This window comes from Sprattus sprattus (assembly GCF_963457725.1).
Source record: "Sprattus sprattus genome assembly, chromosome: 19".
Lineage (NCBI taxonomy): Eukaryota > Metazoa > Chordata > Actinopteri > Clupeiformes > Clupeidae > Sprattus > Sprattus sprattus.
The window spans coordinates 14,984,192-15,003,123 of NC_137917.1; the positions used below are offsets into that span (position 1 = coordinate 14,984,192).

At 42.6% G+C, this 18,932-nt stretch overlaps 3 protein-coding genes across 3 annotated transcripts; 2 read left to right on the forward strand and 1 right to left on the reverse strand.

Annotated features, from left to right (window-relative positions):
- Positions 1 to 496: 496 nt before the first annotated feature.
- LOC308380017 (cytochrome P450 4B1-like) lies at positions 497 to 6,468 on the forward strand (the record flags this gene model as incomplete). The annotated part of the gene is made up of 12 exons (XM_080857294.1): positions 497 to 739; positions 1,197 to 1,341; positions 1,438 to 1,482; positions 1,735 to 1,862; positions 2,065 to 2,189; positions 2,510 to 2,664; positions 2,761 to 2,867; positions 3,177 to 3,367; positions 3,749 to 3,882; positions 4,663 to 4,727; positions 5,181 to 5,263; positions 6,102 to 6,468. 12 exons carry the CDS (start codon positions 497 to 499, stop codon positions 6,277 to 6,279), a joined length of 1,599 nt encoding a protein of 532 aa, XP_080713420.1. The 3' UTR covers positions 6,280 to 6,468.
- Positions 6,469 to 9,343: 2,875 nt separating this feature from the next.
- Positions 9,344 to 13,654, reverse strand: ppp1r8b (protein phosphatase 1, regulatory subunit 8b; the record flags this gene model as incomplete). The annotated part of the gene is made up of 7 exons (XM_080858647.1): positions 13,588 to 13,654; positions 12,973 to 13,033; positions 11,871 to 12,024; positions 11,213 to 11,430; positions 10,477 to 10,621; positions 9,960 to 10,024; positions 9,344 to 9,700 (listed from the first exon to the last, which is right to left on the reverse strand). Exons 1-7 carry the CDS (start codon positions 13,632 to 13,634, stop codon positions 9,344 to 9,346), a joined length of 1,047 nt encoding a protein of 348 aa, XP_080714773.1. The 5' UTR covers positions 13,635 to 13,654.
- An 858-nt stretch (positions 13,655 to 14,512) lies between these two features.
- Positions 14,513 to 18,748, forward strand: themis2 (thymocyte selection associated family member 2; the record flags this gene model as incomplete). Its single annotated transcript, XM_080857989.1, has 6 exons — positions 14,513 to 14,618; positions 15,232 to 15,372; positions 15,950 to 16,360; positions 16,610 to 17,799; positions 18,368 to 18,479; positions 18,663 to 18,748. 6 exons carry the CDS (start codon positions 14,513 to 14,515, stop codon positions 18,746 to 18,748), a joined length of 2,046 nt encoding a protein of 681 aa, XP_080714115.1.
- Positions 18,749 to 18,932: the final 184 nt, after the last annotated feature.

Sequence of the window (18,932 nt, forward strand, 5' to 3'; positions counted from 1 at the left end):
AAGTTACAATGACTTTCAATTACGTTAAATGACCTGACTATTTGCAGAATTATATGAAAGATGTAAATTAGAAGCACAAAATCCGTTGGTAATGACAGCGGTCATAATTGTTTTTCAGTAGTCAGGGTACATAAAAAACATACCTGCAAACTTTGGGGTGGCCCATTCAAATCAACGGAACTTTTTGAAACATTCTGAAGAGCCGTAGAATAAATTAGGTGAATGGCAAATAAATGTTTATCTATTTTGTTGATACACCAAAGACTAAGTATTATCTTAAAGAGACTCAAGCACAGTTGTCATAGCGGGGTCATCCCTGACTTATCCTTGACTTTACCCAAAGATCCGTTTCCGACCCAACCAAAATCAGATGCTGTCTGAACAATTCTGCAAACTTCCGACCTGCCCCAGTTCGTATGTCCCTCCCATTTAGTTTGTTCTTCGTGTGACGTATGGCCCTTCCCTCTCAGTGGTTTTCATGTTTGTGATGTAAGTTATGCTATTCGCTGTTGAAGTATCCAGCTCTGCACACACTGCGATGGAAATATATGACAAAGTGCAGAGAGCAGTGCAGTTTTACCTAGATCCTATACATTTCCAATGCATCATAGCCGTCGTTGCTGTTGTATACATCGCTTTGAAGGTTACGCAACTGGTTGTCAGAAGATACGAGGACACCCGCGTTCTTGAGAGCTTTCCCGGACCACCTGGCCACTGGTTATTTGGGCACGTTAAAGAGGTTAGTAGATTTCTTGTCAGTATGTGTTCAGCAAGTTAAGTAATGTTTAAAGTGGATATTTAAGGTGGAAGTTTAAAATCCAAATTATAGAAAGGTTATTGGCTTCGTGTTGATGTAAAAGTAGATTATTATTAGTAGTAGATTCTGTGCACTAAAAGGCTGTTTGTAAGCCTCGCTTAGGCTACCGGTCAAAACATGACTGTTGTTCACAAATTATGGTTTGACCAATGAGTTACAATTTACGGTCAATGTAGAAGTCGAACAAATATAGTCCAAATTTAGGGGACACGTAGGCTGACCTTAAATGACACACGAAACACGACCCCTTTATTCCAGTATAGCCCTTATATGACACAGACAATGAATTGAGATATGCTACACGAGCTCGTATGCCAAGTTACTGGAAACCAAAGTTGAGACGCTAAACATCTTCGACCCTCTCCCCACCCCTTAACAGTTTCGACAAGACGGGACAGATTTGGACAAGGTGTTGAAATGGGGAGATGCATATCCCTATGCCTTTCCTCTGTGGTTTGGACCATCCATAGCGTTTCTTAACATCCATCATCCATCCTATGCAAAAACTCTATTAGCCTCAACAGGTGGGTGTCTTATTAAATATCTAGGCCTCTTTATGCATATAAATGAATGAACTGCCCTCTGAATGATTGGTAAATGTTGCTCTTTTTCCTCCACAGAGCCTAAAGATGATATTGCCTACAGGTTTCTTATCCCATGGATAGGTAGGGCACCCATGGGTTGGAATGATAGTGAGATTCATATGACAGAATTCTATATAGCATGTGACACTGACTTTGCATTTTGGAACAATGCAATGGTGTTTTTTTCCGAGTATGTTTTGTCACATGCTACTGCTAGTAAAATTGACTACAAGAAGGCAGTTTTTGTTTGTCTGTTTGATTTTCTCTGCTAAATGCATGACATCATCTATATATGCATTAATGTTGCCTATTGTTTTGCTTTGTGCTTTCTAGGCGAAGGCTTGTTGGTGTCTCATTCAAATAAGTGGTTCAGACACAGAAGACTACTCACCCCTGGTTTTCATTATGATGTGCTAAAACCTTACGTGAAACTGATTGCAGATTCGACCAAAGTTATGCTGGTAGGTTCACAACAGTTATACTGACCCTGGTATTTTAAAGGTATTTTAAAGAGGGATGAGAAGAGAGGGGGTTTAATTGGATTGGCAGTTGAGCTCAAATATCATTAAGCCAATGCAAGAATCAAGGACTTTACCACTGAAAGCAGATTTATAATATATTTAAGGTTCTACTCCTTGTTCCTCTTGCTTCCATCTCTCTTAGGATAAATGGGAGAACTATGCGAAAACAAATGAGTCTTTCGAGCTTTTTCAGCATGTGAGCCTGATGACTCTGGACAGCATTATGAAATGTGGCTTCAGCTGCAACAGTAACTGCCAGACAGAAAGGTAATTGCTCTTTGAACCAAAACCATCATTTTTGCCACCTTTTGAGGTATGTTTTTGCAGGCAACCTGTTTGGTATCATCCTCAAATATGTTATGATGGTATATGGTCAAGTGAAAGACATATAAACACACCTGTTACTACCACTAGAAACCCAACCAATGCACTATGTTGTTTTGTGATCCAGTATGGCCCACCCCGAGTTAATGTCAAAAAAGCTTTTGAGGAGCAAAATATTGCCAAACAACTATATTGCCAAAAGACACAAGGTAACATGCTAGCCAGCTTGTAATAGTTCTGTTTTCCTTTCTAACTCATTCCAGTGGGACAAATGCATACATAAAGGCTGTGTATGAGCTGTGTGACCTGGTGAACCTCCGCTTTCGGACCTTTCCGTACCACAGTGATATAATCTTCCATCTCAGTCCGCATGGCTACAGATTTAGGAAGGCGTGCAAAATTGCACATGGCCATACAGGTATCAGCTAAGTATTTAGGACACCACATCTTCACAATATTTCAGTGATATTTCAATTATTTAACATACTGTAATGTGTCCTTATAACTCTCCAAGAGGAAGTCATCACAAGGAGAAAGGAGATATTGAAGAGTGAGAGGGAACAAGAGAAAGTTCAGACGAAGAGGCACTTGGACTTCTTGGATATCCTCTTGTGTGCAAGGGTATGTCACCTAATCCAGGGTCTTTGCCCACTGCATAACTAGCACTGAACACACTTCTTTCATTTTTTCAAGAGTTGCAGGATGTACCTGACAGCAATTTATGTTCCTCATCACAATGTATTAGTTAACTAGTGTAATTGTAGTGTAATTGCAATGTTTGTTATGCAGTATGTAAGCCCTGGTAATGCTACCACAGTAAATATTTGTGTGATGTCTGATGATATTAGCCGTACATTTTACGTGTCATCTGCTGAACTATTTAAATTTTCATGACTTCATACTTTCACATGTATCATCTACTGTTGGCAGGATGACAACCAGGAGGGACTTGCTGACGAGGACATCCGAGCGGAGGTTGACACGTTCATGTTCGAGGGCCACGACACTACCGCCAGCGGCATCTCTTGGCTCCTCTTCAGTCTGGCCAGCAACCCAGAGCACCAGCAGACGTGCAGGGAGGAGATCACCCAGGTGCTGCAGGGGAAGGACAACATGGACTGGTACTGCCTGAGGCCACATCTGCCCAATACATCCTGTATTATTAGACAAGGTTTTGCATTTATATTTCATGTTTACAGTGTAAAACATTTTCTGTAGAGTTTGACTGGAGTGGATTTGATTTTACGTGATCTGAGTGGCATTGTAATGCAACGCCTAACGTCCCTGTGAATTCAGAGTGGGATTGTGGTATTACATAAATGCTCTCCATAAAACTATAAACACCTTAATCTCAAGGTAAGTTAAAGTGACATTCGGAATACCTTTCTTGGAATGTGTCACAAATGTTTCATGCCCAGGTCAAAGTGTAGCTCTGAGAAATGTTTGATGGACAGGCATTTGAAATATTCACCTATGAGGTCAACTATTTGTTTCCCTCTCAGGGAGGACCTGAGCAAAATCCCATACACTACCATGTGCATCAAAGAGTCTCTGCGGATGTACCCGCCTGTACCTGGCATCGCCAGGAAGCTGACCAAGCCATTAACATTCTTCGATGGCAGGACTGTACCCGCAGGTTGGCTTTAGGACTTTCGTTTGTTTGTTGACAAGAAAGATGCTATTGAACTTACTTTAACTTAATTGGGCTACTGTATAATCAAATTGGGTAGTCTTGAAGTCAGGTCACATTTATTTATAGCACATTTTAAAACAACAGTAGTTGTATCAAAGTGTTTTTCAGTCAAGGACAAGGTTTATCAATTTATCAAAATATTTTTATATTTAAAAATCTTATACATTTTAAAAGTGGCATCAAGCAGGCAGCAGATGGAGCATCGAGCAGGGAGACTATTTCATCATTTGGGACCAATGACAGTAAAAGTTCAACCACTCTTTGATTTAAAATTTGATTTGAGGTCAAATCAGTAAAAGCTCATTGGAGGACCTTGAAGTCCTTAATGGTGTCCAAGGGGTCAGGATATTAGAGATATAGGCTGGAGCTTCTCCATTCACAGCCTTCAAAACAAGCAAAGCCAGGAACCAGAAAGATAGTGTGATTTTACCTTAGCCTTAGTGCAATGGTAGCATGAAAGGTTTAAATATTGACCCATCTGTTTTGTTTGGCTGAAACAAGTACTCTGAGGACCCTGTGAGTGGTCTTGTAAGCTTGGTCTGAGTTAGCCACTCTTATAGGATAATGGATAAATGTGATCATGCAATGATACAGAGCCAAAACCGCATCTACTGTCTGTTTGATGTGCTTTTGTACTCATAAATGCTTTAACGATGATACACGGTTTGTGTTTGGTTTAATGAGACTTTGCTCAAAATATTATCTCATGTTTATGTCCTACAGGTTTTCTTGTAGGAACCAGTGTTTTTGGTATGCATAGGAACGCCACAGTCTGGGAGAACCCCAATGTAAGTGGTGCTTATGAACTACAGTATAAACCATATCTGCAGTGGCTACAGTTTGATCAAAGTGAAATAGTCTTTCCTATGATACGGTGAACCACACCGTCTCAGTGCTAAAGACTACAAGTAGTTGGCAAATGTCTAATCTTCTGACTACCAAAAGGAATTTGTCCTCATTGAAGGCTGCCTGAACATCTGCTTTTCTCATTGTTCTGCTGACATTTTGTAATACAGAAATACTAGAGCTGTCTGCAACATCAGCCCGCCTCTTTTTAGACATATTAGGCAAGACTTAAAGACTTAAACATTTCTGGAGAGAAAGTAAAGCATGTATATTCTAATGTGTTAAAAGGACACCTTATTTTAATGTTTGATTTAGGCACATTTCATCTTACAGTCTTGGACCTGAAAACTAAATTAACTTTAACTTGTCCTTGCCTGTGTCTGGTGTTACTGTAGGTTTTTGACCCGCTGCGGTTTCTGCCAGAGAACTGTGCCCAAAGGTCGCCCCATGCTTTTGTACCCTTCTCGGCTGGTCCCAGGTTTGTGAGCTTGCCAGATCATCATGGTTGTCACAGGACTGTTTTAAGAGGAGGCATGCAGGCACTGAGGTTCTCATGTTACTCTCTGACAGAGGAGGCTACTCATTTACCTGAATGGAGTTTGGAACCATTATGCCTCTGACCCTGATACAACCTTTTGCTGACAATAACCTCTCAGGATTGGACAACTAGGATTGGACAACTTCTTTTAATCTGATACAGGTGTTTTGTGTTTTTAGTTTAGAAGTTAGTTTTTCATCACTACACTATTGAGATTAATTATAAATACTTATAATGTTAGAAAGTTGGCTTGGTCTGCTCTGGCAAATTTTTTAAGCGTTAGAGTTCTTTGTATACTTGTCCCAGTAATACAGTAATACAGTGACTAGTGTTATCAACCTCAGCCTCTTCTACTTGGGTGAAATTAATGTGGTTTACAATGAACTTCCATTGCTTAAAGGCAAACATTCTTTTTATTACCAAAACAAATATCAGCCTGCCTCCTTTAAATAAAATCTGCATCTGAATGCTGATCTGTGCAAATTAAATGAAATTGAAACCAGCAGAGGTCATCATAACGTTGCATACGAGATCGCCTGCCTATAAGATTGAAACTAGGTATAAAAACAAAGCCTCAAAAGTTATTTCTCAAGGGAAAAAATCTGTATATCGCCCAGTTTCATGTTCCATATCCCAGTTTCATGTTCCATAATGTCATTCAAGTCACAAACGGTTATTTAAAATCGATTTCTGGACCTAAAATGTCTGTGACTTTTTCAGTTCCTGTATACCTTGTCGTTGCTGTACTGAACTCTTGTCTCTCTGCTCCTGCCCTCAGGAACTGCATTGGCCAAACCTTTGCCATGAATGAGATGAAGGTGGCGGTGTGTCTGACCCTTAAGAGGTATGAGCTCATGACTGATCCGGACCTCAAGCCCAAGATGCTGCCACGCCTGGTGCTGCGCTCCCTCAACGGCATTTACCTGAGGATCAAACCCCTGGAGCCAGAGCCCTAAGCAGCACCCTGCCTTCCGTGAGCCACATGTGGAACAGACTCATTGGCCAACCGGTGGATTCATTAGCCAACCAACACACATATTAAAAAACGTGGATGTCATAAAACAGAACTTATATTCTTGTAACTTATAAGGGAATTAGATAACATGCTCATAGTAATTCCTGTATATACTAACAAAGTAATCATTTGTATGAATACTGTATGTCTCACCTGTGGAATTCAGTCCTTAAACTGACTAAAAAGATTGTGAAAAGTGTATTTGAGCGTGTTGCTGTTGATATTACTGCTGCTTAGGAATAGTCAAGTCTGTGATCCTGAATTTGATGTTTAAATAACTCATTATTCTCCTTTCTTGTGTCTTGAGTCTCTATTCTGCCACAACATTCAGTTCGATTGAGACATCTGACCAAAGCTGTCAGATCACTTACTTCAACAAAAAAAAAACATTCAGTTCAATGATACAATAACCTGTTGTAGGAGGATTGAAAGGGATTTCCCTTTTTTTAGTTTGTGCAACTTCTGTCTGCGCCTTTTTTTTCCCCACAGTTCTGTAAAGAGCAGGGGCTGAGGATTGGGTGGTTATTGCTGGCAATGCATAAGCGAGACCTAGGCTAGTCAGGGCGTCACGTTACACACAACACAACACGGAAGAAGAAAAGGGGAGAGTAAACACTCCAATTACAATTATAAGAAAACTGGTTATTTGTAGAACCATATGCACTTCACATGAACTCTCTCATTTCCATTGTGTACTTCTCCGTGGTGGGAGAATACAAATCAATTTTCTTCTTCATCTCATCAGGAATGCATGTCTCCCATCTGTCGCCTAGGTGGGGAAAGGCCCAGCCTACAACCAGAACGCATAGTGGTTGACAAGAGCAGCAGTATTATTAATTCTCATTTTCATTCATTCTCCCTGTTCTGCACAGCCTGTTAGTAACAAATCCGTATATGTTTCTATACGTGCGATGAAGGTTCTTTCTCTGGGCAGCAGACTAGTCTGAAGAGGGCAGTGTTCTGAATAGCCAATAGAAGTCTCCAGACTGTCTCGGGCTGACAGTGCTGCTTTATCAACAATGCATCTCTGATAATAAGAATGTGCTGATGGAGGGGCTACAGTGAAGGGTGCATTGGTTAAGAAGCCTAAAGAGACGTAATGAATGCGGAGTTCCCCGTGATGAGATTTGCCTACACGCGATCACATTTCCCATCTTACAGAATCACAAACTCTTCTCCTTTTGTGAGTGTGCAGAAATTATTCATATCCTGTCGTAAGTAAGCATAGTAGCAGTCGGTGGCCAGATTTAACAGCGTAATATCATCAGGCTGTAACTTGCATGAATGCATGATGCAATGACAGCTTAGTAACATCTGACATAAACTGAAATGGCCTCTACATGGTCATGACAATTAGTTACTGACAATAGAATCATGACACTATCAAATCATTGGACATCAGCTGATCATTATTAATGACAGGGTGGGCATTGACCATGGGCCATGAATGATAGGCCTTGTCTTGACACGCTATCCAAGTAGTGTTGTCATGCATTATTCAGCGGTCATATCACATAACTTCTCAGCCATGCGAAGAGAGAATATAGGAGGTTCAGATGAACAGAGAGAGTGTTGTAACAATATAACTTTTATCAAAACCTCTATTCTTCTGGATAGAAAATCACTAGTGACCGCATACATCTGTTAAAAAAAGACAGTACAAATGTTTTTATTTGCTCTCTGTAGTATCAGACACACTGGACACCGCCTAAGCCAAAACAATGTTTTGATTTACACAGCCAGGGAGAAAAAACTGTCTGACATTATGATGATGTGTAATTCAGATATAGTTTCCATGTATAAGACCAGAACAAAGTTAGGCTGACATCAAGATCTCCTTCATTCAGTGCACTTTAGGTTGAACCAGCCCGGAATGCCTCCTACAAGGAAAGGTTAAATTAAGCAGTGGTCATATCCTAGACAAAAGACTACACATATAAACCACAACTAACTCGTAAGGATGGTCATTTGACTGTTTGGTTTAGTTTTCAGCAATGAGTCAATAGCCAGGATGTGGATATTCCCTGTTGCTCGGAAGACCAGTCTTCAAAAAAAGAAGCATTGTGTACAGAGGGCGACAGTTACCATTAGAGTTGTAGCCATAACAGATAGTCCAGCTAATAGGTGAGGTTAATGGCAGACAAATGTTTATCCAGTCTAGGGAGTGTGGTTAACACGTTTCACTGCGGTCTTCAGCTGTTCACTTTTGTTGATGACGTAAGGCCAGTGTGTTTGCTGACCACAGGCTGACTTTACGGTCAGACTATCCACTATAGAACCGAGGAAGAGTTTTAGATCATCTCTGACACACAAAAACATACGTTGTATTTCGTCCTTTTATGTGCGGAGAGAATAAAGTATAAAACAGTTAAAGAAAACAAAAATAAAACAACACAAACAAACCAAAGAGTAAATATCATCTTAAAGAGACTCAAGCACACTAGTCACAGAGAGGTCATCCCTGACTTACCCAGAAGCCTGAGTGCAGAGAAAAAAACTCATCGTAGAGCTTCACTTTAAAAAGGAGCCTTTCCCTCAGACTGGGCCAAATAACCTGCACAGATGCTTGGGGGTGCATCACAGTACATGTTAGAAATCCTCAATAAAATTAACACAATTGGTTGCAACACAACAGGGTAACAGAGCGGCAACAATTTTTTTTACGTGGCGACCTCATCACCGACTCATCAGGACAGAAGGAGGACAAGGGGAAACGGACCAATCACTTAAAAGCGTGGAATGCAGGCCCTTGCATTGGATGACAACTGGTTGAATGCATATCAACGATCGCAATCAATAGTTAATGCAAGTTCTGCCCCTGCCCCCTCTTCAAACAAACAAACCCTGTATAAATAGATCTGTGTAAAAAAAAAAAAAACGTGAGAAAAAAGTCAGTCCATACACAGCTACGTCCATGTCCTTCAGTACCCCTTCTTGTGCCGTTAGTATGAAATTGCCACCTTGAGACAGCACCCCACCCCCCACCCCAGGTCTCCCCCCATTGGCTAAATGAGTAGCGAGGGAGTGGGCTTCTTCCCAGGCCACGCCTCCTTGGCGTACTTCTTCTTGCGGGGCTCGTTGAGGGACTCGGGGGGGTAGAGGCCAGTCACTGGGATGGGGTTGAGGGTGACGGGCAGCCGCTGTGGCTCGGGAGCCAGGTCCACCTCTGGCGCAGGGTTTGGGAGGGGCAGTGGCAGCCCTCCGAGGATGGTCGCTCCGGGGGCCACGGCAGAGTACCCGTCGTGGCCGGTGGGCGGCAGGTCGGCATAGAGCCCACCACGGCCGGCGTGGCTGTGGGTGTGAGAACGCGGCACCGAGTCATCCAGGCCCAGGGCGTTCTGGTAGCCCTCGAGCCTCTTCTTCTGTGGTCAGAAAAGAAGAAGCAAAAGTGAAAGCTCTACTGATGTTTGGACACCGAGACGCAACACAAGTCTTGTTGCTCTGACAACTGCCCCCACACATCGCCCTCCCCTTGTGAACATCGATAACTATTTAAGGCAATACAGGAAGCTCTTCTCTAAAGCATGCAAATGTTGAAATCTAAATATTTAAAGTTCCAAAAACAGAAGCGAGCTACTGTGCTCTACTAAGCAGGGGGTTTCCTGTCTTATAAATTCTCACCTTCATGGGAACCACTGCAGTCTGCACCATGTTCCTGAAGCGTCCAACCGATGGGTCTATGTCCTCTGCAATGATGCAGAACGCACAGCGGTTAACACACATAAAATGTCAAAGATACAGTGCATACAAAGTCTCACTGTGACAAGGATACACACAGAGCAATTCTCATCTCAACATCTTCATACTCATTGCACTCAAACAACCGATTTCTTCCAAGGTTGACATCAGTGCAAGTAGGCCTAACCCAACACTGAAAAATCGTTCTGCCCCCCACCTCAACGAACCTCATTACAGTAGAATTACAAAGCACAGACTCTATGCATATGGTATGGCAAACCTGAGATGCCATGGTCTGACCTGTGGTTGGATTTCAAAGTGGTTTACAATATCTCAGAGCAAATGGTTTGTGTGCTCACTATATATTGCACCCCACATCTTGTGACTGCTAGTACCACAGACTCATCCACCTGTAGATATGTATCTAAATGAAACCCAAAGATATCAGAAGCAGGCCCACCTGGGTTGATGACCTCGTCGTCCTCATTAAAGGTGACTCGGGAGTTTCTCCGCTTCCTCTTTGGCCGCTGGATGTCTAGGTTGCCCTCCTCGATGGTCAGAGTTGAGATGCGCTTGTTGTGGGCCGTGTTGAATTCAGTCAGATTCTATCACAGACACAAAAAAAATGAAAAAAAGGAAGACGAAGAAAACACCATTAGCCTGGCTTAGATGTCTAGCTAAAGATCACTGATCCTTATTATACAGACAGTAATGGGATCACATGGCAGTTTGAAGTTACAAATATGTAATATAGATGACCATGCACTATTGTTGTCTTACAGTAATGCGTCATCCCTGCTCAGAGATGCATCTCAAATGCACAGACACATTCAGTGACATACGCTTGGGTAAGTAATAATACCCATGCAACCACTTCCCAACAAAGAACCCACTTCCTCCCTCTTTCTAAGGCTAATACAGCCTGCATGCATTTATAATACTTGGTCACTTAAACATATCTTCTATACAGCCATTCTCTCATACATTCACAGAACATCACACACTCATATGTGCTCAACATGCGCTCCATCTCACACACACACACACACACATTCACATGTACTCACTTTCACAAACAGAAACACACACCAACACATACACATCTACGCACTCACTAAATAGAAACACACACGCACACATATACATGCACATCTACGCAAGCACACACACACACACACAAACACACACACACAAACCTCTAGCTCAGTCTCCTCCTCCGGTAGCCCCAGGAGGCCCTTGCGTTCCTCGTCCTCTCCGGCCTTGCTGTCCCCTGGAGCATTCCCAGGCTGGGTCTGGGGCTTCTCCCTGATGGTGTAGAGACGTGTGGAGGCCCCAAACGACATGGTGGAGTCGATAGGCACCTGCTGGGGCTTATCCCCCTCTAGTCGAATGTGGCCCAGGAATGTACCGTGTGCTGAGAGTGGAAGCAAATTTTCAATAAAACTAAATTAATAAGAAGAATATACATGAGTACATACTCCAATATAACCCTTGATAAAACATACTTTCAGAAAACAAATGTAAAACTTGCAGCAAGCCATTTCTGTTCACCAGAGTAGAAATGTTTGGCATGGCGTAAGAATGCACAGTATACATTAGTCCTTTAAAAATGAATGGTTACAGGTCTAGCAAGCATTTTATATTTCTGAAGGTATATATATGTTAAAAGATTGTCTGAGAAAAACTGGAGAGAATTCTCTGTCACTCTAACGGAACTTACACTCTCTCAACCACAAGCTTCTCTAAACCAGTTTCAACTGTGAGAGAGACAGTGACATGTTTTAACTGCGAGAGAGACAGTGGCATGTATTGCAGTTTGCTGGTAAAAGCTGGTAAACACGAGAGCTGACTCACTGCTGTTGAGGTCGATGAGGAACACCCTCTTGAGGTGCTTGTGGTACACCAGGGCAGCGTGCACGCGGGAGCATGACTGGTGGTCAATGGTAAAATCGCACATGTCCATGTTCCTCCCGAACAGGTAGAACTTCTTCTCGTCGATTATGAGTTTCTAGACAAAACACATCCATTAACCGGGAAAGCACTAGGCCCAAACAATACAGTCTAACGATGAGGTAAGCGATTAGGGTTAGATCCCCTACGCTACCAGCAACATGACACCAATATCCTTGTCACTGTGAACAACATCAACTAATAAACTAATGTCTTTCAGTCTACCTTCTATTAATATGTTACAATCATATAAATTAAATCAAACAGATAATAGATAAATAAAATAGATAGATAGATAGGTGAACGAAGCAAACTGAAAACTGTGTGTGTTTCAGTCATTGTTCCGCAAGTCATAACACAGAGAGCAGTCCTTCAGACTCTGGGCTTAAATCTCACGGGGGTTTTGTCTAGCACCTCTTTTGACCTGACAGCCACATCCAAACAGACACCAGAGTGCGTACACTGCTGGGCTGCAGACAGTCAGGTTAGTATCAAGTGCAAAAGGAAAGGGTGGGACCTGCCATATAGCATGGTCCCATGTATGTAGCATGACACAAATAAATAATTAGTCCAATAGAATTTACAGATATAATATAATTTGAATCTCAGAGACATAAAATAATTACACAGTAGATTAATGCAATAAATTGTATGATGCGAGTCCTAAGTACGTGGACATCTTGGTCTGAAAATACCTTAAGATCTACGTGTAACAAGGAATTTTGGTGGGTGTGAGTGAGTTTCTTGTCGATGTTTATATTTGGATGGGAACACAGTTGGAGTACTGCCATACTAAACCAAACTAAATGTGCCGAGCATTAAAGCCTGAACATGCACACGGCCACCAACATGCCAGTGGCCTTCAAAATTATACAATGGAAGGTAATGTGTGTACACACACACACACACACACACACACACACACACACACACCTGTGGGAGTTCACCATATGCATATGAAAGCTTTACTATCGCAAATGTTCTTGACAAACTGCACGTCACTTACCTCTACGAGTTTATCTCCTTTCATTACGTCCAGGTGGAGACCAGGGGGAGGCTTCCCTGCCCTGTAAAAGCATCATGTTTACTTGAGCACAAGTCTGGGCCATGATCACGATTACTGCACATTATGAGAATTATGCTGCAGGCTTTAATAACGATTAACCGTTATCCCTTATTGCCACAAACTACAAGGAGGGGGTGAGAAAAGTCTGAAACATTCTGCACACCAAAGCTGATGATCAAATAAAATTGATAGCCTGGCTTGCCTGCTGCAGTTTGAGAAAACTTCACCAGATCAAACAACAGATTAAACATTTGTGCCCATAAATAGATTACGATGCACTGTTGTTCAACGATTATATGTTATTACAAAATAAATCTGCTCTTTGCATACTCCGATGTTGAATAAGTTACTCTGTGTGTATGAACCTTGCTAGGTTACGTTAGCTAGCTAGCCAACTAGCTAGGTAGGTTCATTCACACAGAGTAAGTTATTAGCAATGGAACTGGTATGAGTGGACATCTAACAGCTCTCCACGCACAGATAATCTATTTTCATTACCAACACACGTGTGACTCAAAAAGATACATAAGCGCATTTTACAGCGGTGAGACTCACCACGAGGGACATTCAAAATTCGGTATATTAGCAATGGTGTTAGCCATTTCGCTTCATTCTCCATACACACGAAGAATCGGAATGCATGCCGGGTATATTTCGGAGGTCCGTTCAGAACCAGGATAAGGGATATGTAGTTCGAAAGGGGTAGTAGGCTACTACAAGCACTGGAGGTTATCACAAAATGGTATCCTGTCCTACGCTTAATTTAACCCCTTGAATTATAAATTAACACATACCCTCTGCATTATTACTGGTTAGATTTAATTTGGAATGCAATACACATATTTAAGGTATAGCTTATTTACAATTTGATCCAATAGCCTTTCTCATTGGGTAGGTTGGCCTAGGTCTTTCAGGAAAATCGTCTTTTATGTCTGTCTGATTATTTTTGGAACGCTATTTAAACAGCCATATATATATATATATATATATATATTTTTTTTTTACAGTAACTACTAATAAAAGCGTCAGGAACTTTTGATATAGACGCTTTAAAAAAAAAATGCTCTCAGGGCTTACTATGGTGAAAAGAACCCCAGGCTGAGCTAATTTATCATAATTACTTTGACTAGCCTACTAATAACCTAGCCTATATGAAGCCTAAGTTTATATATTTTTTTAAGTGTTGAAGTCTATTTTTAAAACGGGGTAATCAATATTAGGTAACCAAATTATTTCAAAGGGGTTAATCTTTGATATGAGACTATAATCTGCAGAAATAGATTCCAATATCGAAAATAATGATAAAACACCTTTTGTTTGTTTTTCTTTCCTTTTTTGTTTACTTTAGTATGGACGTAATGTGCCCCTTATGCGTCAAATTGACTTCCTCATTGTAGTTCTGTGAAACCAATTGTCTCTCATGCTACTCGTGTCTTTGAACAGAAACGCATTGAGCAGCCACACACTGCTTCACTGAACGATGGACGAACCAGAGGCAGTTCTGTCCCTGCAAGAATTAATTTCATCTCTGGATCATGCTTCACTGCCTCGGATTCTACGAGTCTGTTCAGGGGTCTACTTCCAAGGTAGAATCAATACTTCCAAATTAATGTAGCCTATACAATATAAAACATATCAGAAAAACTGTTTATTCAAAGACCAAACCAGCAGTAATCCTAGTCTATTTTGTCTTCTGTAATGTGGCGATTAACAATAGGCTAATGAAAAGATTGAAACTGTAAGAGAGGGCAACACAAACAAGTCAACTAGCTACAATTCACTCTAAAGTTCTAGAGTCGAGTGACATGCGCACTGCTGCATCGCTCAGTAGCCTACGGTCTAGAGTTTCTTATCCATTTGTTTTAGCGTTCATAACGGTGTGTTTCGAAAAGGGTAATGTATAATGTAAGTGGTACCTCGAGTCTCAAAATTAGACTTAGAAATAAGACAATGTAACGCTAACAAACATTTGACTTCCCCTTTTGTTTTCATTTTGCTATGAAAAGAAGCATGTCTACTATCAGAAGTGTATTTTACCTCATTTTTATGTCTGAAAACAAAACAAATGATTAATTTGAATTTGATTTAAAAAACTTAATTTGATAGCTAGCCAAGGGGAATTGGCTTTTTGGTGTGTTTGATTTTGTGTGTTTAGTCTACCTCTTCACATTCATGGCATACATTTGCTTTTGTCCACAGGTTCAGTGTATGAGCTGTCAGGGTGTGAGGTATGCCTGTCCACTGGTGACCTTATCAAGGTTATTGGCCTGAAACTCCAATCAGCAAGTTGCGTAGACATTGCTACCAATAGCACATATGAACTTCCAATTGACCATGAGGGTAAGCCTAACACTTCATATGGGGAATACAGTCAACTCTTTCGGACAGCAGGTAGAGGATCAGTGTGCCATACTAATAAGCTCAAAATACTACGAATTAATCTGTTCCTCTACACAACAAATCACGATAAGCCTGCATGAAGCCTGTAATAGGCCGCATTTACTTTGAGAACAGAATTCCACTTTTTAGTAGTAGAAGTAGTTGTTGTTGTATCTTGCTCAACTAACTGTGTCAGTGAGGGCTACTTTGTTAAATGACAGAAATTTGCATGGATGGTTAGGGCTTTGCATAAAGGCTTAATGGAACCTTTTACTAGTTTATGAGCAGAGAGTTTATGAGCTAGATTATGAGCAGCGATTTCTGCATTCTGGGTAGTTTCACAAAGAGAAAGAGAAGTGTTTGGGTGGTTGTTCTCCTTCTCACAGTGTTAATATGTACCGGAACAGCCATATATGGAACCCTGTTTTCAGCTTAACAATTTGAAATAATGGAAAGAATTTTACACATAAAAAAGATAAAATAAAAAGTTTCATATGTGCTAAGGTCATGTATTGAAAACCACTGCTGGTCTTCACAGGCCTGTTTAAGGTGGTTGCTGATGACATGCCGTACAGCTCGCTGGAGGAGATGGTGGGCCTGTTACCTGTGGGGGTGGATGCTGTCGGCTCCTTCTCCTTTATCAGCCGTTCCGAGCTGACCATCAACAACTTCACAGTGGCGCCAGGCCAGGAGCTGACCCTCCTGTCGGCCGAGCAGGGCAGCGTTCGTTGCAAGGTGATGGGGTCGGAGGGATTGAAGGCTGAGATACTCATTCCCTTGAAGCACCTTGGCTCATTCTACGAGTGCCAGAGCGAGCACGGTTACTCTCTTCGGGAGATCCTCTCCTCCACTCGACTCCAGAGCCGCCGCTTCCGTTGCGTCAAGGCCAAGGCCTGCGGAGGCCCACTGGTGTTTTCCCCTGTCTACCAGATCGAGGCCATTATGCACAGTGAGTGTACAGCAGGCTCCAGTTCAGTTAGCTTATTATGGCTTGAGGGTGTGTAGAGTTAATACCACTTCTTCATTTTAGGGTTCACTTGTGGTTTGCACTGTAACTTAGACTGCCTGCTCAGGTTGTCCTGTGAGATGCACTGCCTCATGTGCAGCATTGTTGGAAGCACACAGAAATCAGAACTGAAATTTAGGACCTGTAGAGTTACTTCCTTTTGAGATATTTAACCGCTTTCTCCCAACACAGTGAGGAAAAACATAGTCAACTTCCCCTCCAGCCTGGAGGTAGACGTGACCGACGTGACCGGAGAATGCCAGAACTTGGAGTTCGTCAAGCCGCTCACTCTGACGGAGGTGAGTGGCCAGCCACGAGACGCCTTCCCCACCGTGGCAGAGATCCTCGAAGCTCCAGAGGGTTCACAGCACTTCTTCAGCTGCGACTGGCACCCGCAGCTCCAGAAGGGTTGCCGCCTGGTGCTACACAGCCACGGGGACACCCGCATGGTCCTGGCCTCCACACCCAAGGGCCGCAAGGCCCAGCAGTACTTCCTCATATCGAGTGACTACGGCGGCCGCCTCCGACGTAAGGCCCGGGAGTTCTGTTCAGTGTACGAGCTGTACGTGGCCTCGACCAGGACTAGCAGGCTGCAGGTCAGCGTGACACGGAACTACGAGGCGATGGAGGAGGAGGGCCTGCCCGAGCTCAGTGTCGGGGATGAGCTGGAGGTGCTCAAGTGCGAGGACGTGGAGCTACCTGGTAAGGACGGTGGGAACAAGCAGAGGGTGGGGGCACTTGTGTGTAAGCGCACAGTGGATGATGATGATGATGAAGGAGATGAGGAAAGAGAGGGGAAGAACAGGGAGGACACCATCTGTTTGCCAATGTACATGGACGCCCAGTTTGTGGAGATCATCTCGGACAAGAAGAAGTACAGCCTGGCCGAGCTAGGGAAGGATTCCTTGATGCCGCTGGACATCAAGGTGGCCACACGGGACTCTGACCTGGAGAAGGACCCTTTGCCGGGGCTGCCTGCCCTGAGGTTGGAGGAGGGTTCGGTGGAACCAACCATCCGTGTCAGCCTGCTGAAGAAACCGGAGTGGTGCTTCGAGCTGCCCACTCGATGGCTGCACATGTCCGTGTTCTTCACCTCAGAGCCCCTGCCCTGGCCGAAGGGTCAGCCCCCGAAATTCCGCCAGGAGACTGTCACAGAGGTCAAGGAGCATTTCTACTATGAGTTCCGCAAGCTCACCAATGTGCAGGCTACGCCGCCCCCACGACCGCCCAAGAAACAGATGTCTACGGAAAAGCCAAAAAGGCTAGCCAAATCGGCCCCGGACAAGTCCACTGTGAAAGAAAATAGCAAAAGCCTGCCCGATAGCTTCTGCCAACTATCTATGAGCAGTGAAAAAAGAAGCCCTCCACCACCTCCCCCAACAGTAAGTCTTTCTACTCTCCCCAGTCAATAACTGACATATACATGCATTTCCTTGAGCTAAAAATCAACCAATCATGTCATGAAATGAACTAACTCAAATGTCCAAGTTTTGGATTCATTAAAATCAATTGAATTCAGTTCTACAGATTTCAAGGTACAAGGTTGTATTCCTTGTACTATTGAAATAGGGCCTCACACAATGGGCAGATCTCTTAGTCACACACTTATTAACAAAGCAGCTGCTCACTACTCATAACTCCAATTTCATCTTACTATGGCATGTCACAGAATATTAAAATGACATTCTGCTATATGCATATGTGAAACAAACGATGATATCACAAAGCTATGGGAGAAACCCTGTGTAGATTTTGTTTCGGTTTCGAAGCCTGGGTTCTTTTCTGTGTATTGCTGCGCTTAGACTTCACATACATGCAGCACCCATCCCCCTGACTTCCTTATTGTACGCCCTTTGTGAACAGTATAATTCACAGAACAGCAATTTCATTCCAGAGAAAAGCTGACCTTGTGTGTGTGTGTGTGTGGACATTTATTTTTTCCCCCTTTAGAGCACTGAAGATGAAGCCCCGCCAGTGATTCCTAGAAAACCCTCCACACAGAGAGGAAGTATCTCAGTACCAAACACCTACGTGAAGAGGCCTCAGAAAAAAAAGGCCAAAGGTACATTGTTCTGGTTTCACTTAAGTATAAATGCTCCACCAAAACCACAAACAATTCAAGTTTTACTTAAGAGTGTACTTTGAATTTATCTTCTTCAATCCCAATTAGTCCCCCCCAAAAAAAATGAAGGTTGTCAACTACTTTTCAGCTATGAATGCCTTTTTATGCTTCCCGTTGTCACAGAGGGGCGTGCGCCAGACAGCGACCATGACTATGAGAGCGTGGAGGACATTGTGAGGATAGCCCAGGAGAACATCATACATTATTGACCTACAGGAATTACAGCCAGTGAGATAATCAGTCCTTCGGCAAGCCAAACATCCCTCGTTTCTCACTTGTGTACATGCATATACAACCAAGTGAATTGAATACAGGCGAGACATTATGTTTTTGGTAAAGTAACAGGAAAACATAGGACTCTAAACGCTGTAAGTCAACCTCATGCCAGACATG